Here is a 4,735-nt window from a genome sequence, read left to right on the forward strand (position 1 = left end):
GACCTTAGCGCATCAGTGAAATTCTCAAAATGTGGAACGAGTATTAGTATTTGAATCCCACAAGTGACCAGGAGCTTAGGTTGTGATGTATGTGTTTAATAAGTCCCGACGGTGTTGTGTTGAAAGTTCTTCTGTCTCCGTTTGCTACATCAGGGTTCCCATCATCCTCGTGGGAAACAAATCTGATCTGCGCTGTGGGAGTTCCATGGAAACCATTCTACCCATCATGAACCAGTTCTCTGAGATTGAGACATGTGTTGAGGTGAAACTTAACTCACACACACAGATCTAATCTCTCCTGTCTGTACACACCTGCTTATTTTACCTGGACTCGCCTGGATTCATAAAAATATTTACACATGAACACCTTATCTGCCTTTGGGATTTCTGTGACAATGATATCTGAACCATTCTTTGCACTTTGTCTCTTTTTTCCAAGTGCTCTGCAAAGAACCTAAAAAACATTTCAGAGCTGTTCTATTATGCACAGAAGGCAGTGCTACACCCCACTGCTCCTCTTTATGACCCTGAGGACAAACAGGTCAGCCATTATTTTATTTTATTTTTTTTATTTTGGAGCTGCATGCCAGGTGTGGTTCTTCCTGTCTGAAACACTTCACTTGTATACAAGCATACATTCAAATTAATTAATTTTATATCTAATGTTTATCTCTAGCTAAAACCGTCGTGTGTCCGAGCCCTCACCCGAATATTCTACGTTTCCGACCAGGACAACGATCGCATCCTCAGTGATGCTGAACTCAACAGCTTTCAGGTACTCATTTTAAACAAATCAAATGTTTTCTCAGCTTTTACTTCAGACAAACATCTGATTTGTTTACTAAAAACACATGTCTTCATGTAGAAATCCTGTTTTGGGAATCCTCTGGCACCACAAGCCTTAGAAGATGTAAAGACTGTAGTTTGGAAGAACACCAGCGATGGAGTCCAGGACAATGGCCTGACCCTAAATGGTTAAAAAATAATTAAATACAAAGTTATGAATGTCAGCGTGTAACCTTAAACCAGGTTGTTTGAGGGCCGTATTCAACTAATGGTGTCACGTTTCTTTTTCTTCTTCTTTTTTCAGGTTTCTTGTTCCTTAATACATTATTTATTCAGAGGGGTCGACATGAAACCACGTGGACTATCCTCAGAAAGTTTGGCTACGATGACAACCTTGAGCTGACTGATGATTACCTTTACCCTGAGTATGTGTAGTGCCTGCATCCTGCCTCAGTCCAAAAACATAACATTGCTGAAGGCCACAGTAAACCAGTGGGGCATATAATTACACTGAAAACGTCATTGCTCCTGTACAGTTACAGTAATTTGTCATCATGTTCATCCAGGTGGTTTTGACTTTGTTTGGTTTTTCTGCATTAGTCAGAGAAATATTGAAATATCTAAATGTTCTTCTGTTGTCAGACTCAGAGTTCCTGTTGGCTGCACCACAGAGCTCAATCATCAGGGTTACCAGTTCATCCAGCAGTTGTTTGACAAGTACGATGAAGTAAGTAGCAAGTTCAGTTGTTTGAGTCATGAGCTCTATTTAAAAAGTTTCCTTGACCTTGATGCTGGAAGGTACCTCAGTACTTGTGCAATTTTGTCTATTATGCACAAGATTTGATGTATGTAGTCAAGGAAAGTGTCCGTACACACTTAGGTTTAGTAAACTGAATGTTTATATGCCTCTGACAACAAAAAGTGCACAAACTGGCTCTTGTTCTCTCTGCTTGTAATTTTATGTGTGCTGTTAATGTGACAGTATGAATTCAGTTCTGTGTTAAAGGAGGTACATAGATTTTTGTAATGACTGCTGTCTCAGCTTTGTTATGAAAAATAAACAGGGTGCCGCTAACACATAAAGCCAGATCGATTAATAGAATGCAGTGAGTGTTTGAAAGGGTCTCGTGTCATGCTGCACAGTAAAATTAGTGTAAACATGATCTCCCTGTTAAATGGTAGCTCATACCAGGTTGAGTCCATCCATCCATTCATCCACAATTCACAGGATTCACTACTCCTACGGTATTGATAAGAATTTAATCAAAGTTACACACAGTGATCATCTATAGGGTCTCACAACATTTGTCATAATAAACGGTGAACTGCGATGGATTGTGAGCCAGATGAGCTGTTACATTACTGACATTCTGGTTTTGAAGAAGTGCATTGCTTTCCCTCTTAGGATAAGGACTCCGCCTTGTCACCGAAAGAGCTTAGAAACCTGTTTTGCGTATGTCCTTACATGCCATGGGGTCCTGAAGTCTACATGACTGTCCCAACCACAAATAAGGGCTACATCTCAAATCACGGCTACCTCTGTCAGTGGACGTAAGTTTCTTTGTAAATTATTGACATTATGTGTTAAGTAAGCTCTGGGTTTACACTTTAATGCACGTCCAGGAGTTTATTGTCTGCACACGTATGACCTTCACAGGCTTTCTGCATACCTTGACATCCACCGTTGCCTGGAGCACCTAGGATATCTAGGCTACCCTATTCTCACTGAACAGGACTCACAGACTGCTGGAGTCACAGGTGTGTGTTTGTGTGTGTGTTTAACATGGATGGTGAATAAAAGGCATTATTACTGTGACACATAGAAGATATCAGTACTTCTTAAATGTAATTCTCATATGTTAAGCTCTATATTGGAAGATTAGTCTTAATGCTGTTGAATAAGTTCAGCTTGTGCACGGTGATCTGATCTAATAGTTCCCCTTGAAATGGAAGTTTATAAATTGCATGTGTTTCAATACATTTATGGATGCATGCGTTGAAGCACAGTGCACTCTCTGCATGGCAAAGTAACTGGGTATTAACTCAATGAGTGATGAAGTTTGTATTTTGTGATTGACAGTATATGACAGGATGTGACTTAAAGATATCTGCAGACACATTGTGGGCAGTTTGAGAACAGTTTTGTAAGGATGTGTGATGTAATGTTACACATTTGTCAGGAAAACATCAAAAGTCTTTCATTTTTTCAAAGAGACTTTTTGTGCATGTGCGTGCTGGTTTTAGTTTTCTTTTAGGTAGTTTGATGTCCATTGGTGAGTCAGCCTTTTTTGTGCAAGAAAACCTGATCTTACTTTGATTTTCTTTTAAATAAATAAATTAACCTCTTTGTGTACTTTGGTTTTAGCCATGTTAGCAGAATCATTCAGGGAAAGTCTGCTTAATAACTGCCTGTCATCAGGGGTTTTTGTACTGTGCGCAGGATAAAACCTCCTCATTTTAGTGTCATTGAGAACTACATTCAGGCTAAAGATTGCACTTAAGTAACATCAGTGAGTAGAAGCCAGTGTTTTGCTCTTCTTTTTATCTTTTCTGATAGATTTATTTTAAAGTTTAAAGTCTTAGCTCTATTTCTATTGGTTGCTTTGAGCACAAACTTTAAACTTTACACTTCATTTAAAACTAATGCAGTGTTTATGTGTACGGGTATTGACAACCACTAGAGGTCACTTTACTCAAGGTTTATGTTCACCAGCAACTTTCATGTCAAATGTGAAATATGGCAAAACATTTTAAGATAACTAAAGTGGCTTATTAGATGGGGCAGTAGCAAATACATGTGTTGACCAGTTTATCTTTGGGTAATTTCTACACTGTTTTTACAGGCTGATCTTTTGGCATCTTATGTTTTGGTGTTTTATGGTTTTTTCCAGAATTTTAACATCTGAAATGTTTAACGTTTTTCTTTTGATGAGCATCGGTGGTGCTCTTACAGCTAAGCTAGTTGAAGTCTAACCAGCTTCATAGGAAAAAAATAGCATATCAGTGTTTTTGCCCGTTTTGTGATTTATTTGTTTGTTTGTTTAAATGTTCATATGTGAAGTGACACGAGAGAAAAAGGTGGACCTAGAAAAGCGACAGACCCAGAGATCAGTATTTCTCTGCAAAGTGATTGGACCAAGAGGGACAGGCAAGTCGGCCTTCCTCCAGGCCTTTTTGGATCGCCACACTGTGGTATGTCCCCATCACCTAGTCCGGAGCTGAATGTCATATGTTGCATTCTTAGGTAGTGATAGACAAATACTACTCTTTACTATTAACTCTGATCATGCTAAAGTGTCTTTTTTTGCTTTAATAGAATAAAGGCGATTCCAGCAGTGCCTTCTGCCCTTATGTCATAAATACTGTACAAGTCAGTAACCAGGAAAAGTACCTTATCGTAAGTAGCTCCCATGGGGATTTTTTTAAATCACCGTCTCTCTCTATCTGACCCTGACTATAACCTGAGCAACCTTCTCTTCTCTGCAGCTTAACGAGGTAGACGTGGAGACAGAGTTCTTGAAGAAGTCAGACGCCTCCTGTGATGTTGCTTGTCTCATGTACGACATCAGTGACCCCCATTCCTTCAACTATTGTGCCAGCATATACAAGGTCAGTTACAGGACCATTTGAAGGACAAAGTGTCAATTTCTATTTATTTTTAATTTTGAGATCAGTTCTACTTTTACTGTGTGTTTTGCTGCTGTTTGCCCACAGTTACCATATCTGATAATCCAGCACAGCTCACTTTGCAGCCTCTCCCAGTCTTTACCGTTCATATATGTAATTACAGAAAGATACGTTTGGAGAGCTGAAGATTGCAGAGGTTAGACGGTCCAACATATTAAATAGACTTGAGACAGACATCCTTCCAGCATCATTATTAGTTTTTTAATATTTGTTTGACTAAAGAAAGATTCAGTTACAATTACTCTGCAGTTACTAAGCAACA

At 39.0% G+C, this 4,735-nt stretch overlaps 1 protein-coding gene across 2 annotated transcripts in view; it reads left to right on the top strand.

The window, feature by feature from the left end:
- Nucleotides 1-4,735, top strand: part of rhot2 (ras homolog family member T2) — a 10,256-nt gene that overhangs the window by 2,797 nt on the left and 2,724 nt on the right. For both annotated transcript variants that reach the window (XM_005721563.1, XM_013913077.1), the window contains exons 7-17: nucleotides 154-262; nucleotides 440-541; nucleotides 677-775; nucleotides 866-974; nucleotides 1,091-1,211; nucleotides 1,429-1,513; nucleotides 2,192-2,337; nucleotides 2,444-2,544; nucleotides 3,848-3,978; nucleotides 4,103-4,183; nucleotides 4,273-4,395. In XM_005721563.1, the coding sequence (XP_005721620.1) occupies nucleotides 154-262; nucleotides 440-541; nucleotides 677-775; nucleotides 866-974; nucleotides 1,091-1,211; nucleotides 1,429-1,513; nucleotides 2,192-2,337; nucleotides 2,444-2,544; nucleotides 3,848-3,978; nucleotides 4,103-4,183; nucleotides 4,273-4,395 (1,207 nt within the window). The remainder of the gene's footprint in view (nucleotides 1-153; nucleotides 263-439; nucleotides 542-676; nucleotides 776-865; nucleotides 975-1,090; nucleotides 1,212-1,428; nucleotides 1,514-2,191; nucleotides 2,338-2,443; nucleotides 2,545-3,847; nucleotides 3,979-4,102; nucleotides 4,184-4,272; nucleotides 4,396-4,735) is intronic.

This window comes from Pundamilia nyererei, unplaced genomic scaffold (genome assembly GCF_000239375.1).
Source record: "Pundamilia nyererei isolate P.nyererei 1_Seehausen unplaced genomic scaffold, PunNye1.0 scaffold00005, whole genome shotgun sequence".
Taxonomy (NCBI): Eukaryota; Metazoa; Chordata; class Actinopteri; order Cichliformes; family Cichlidae; genus Pundamilia; species Pundamilia nyererei.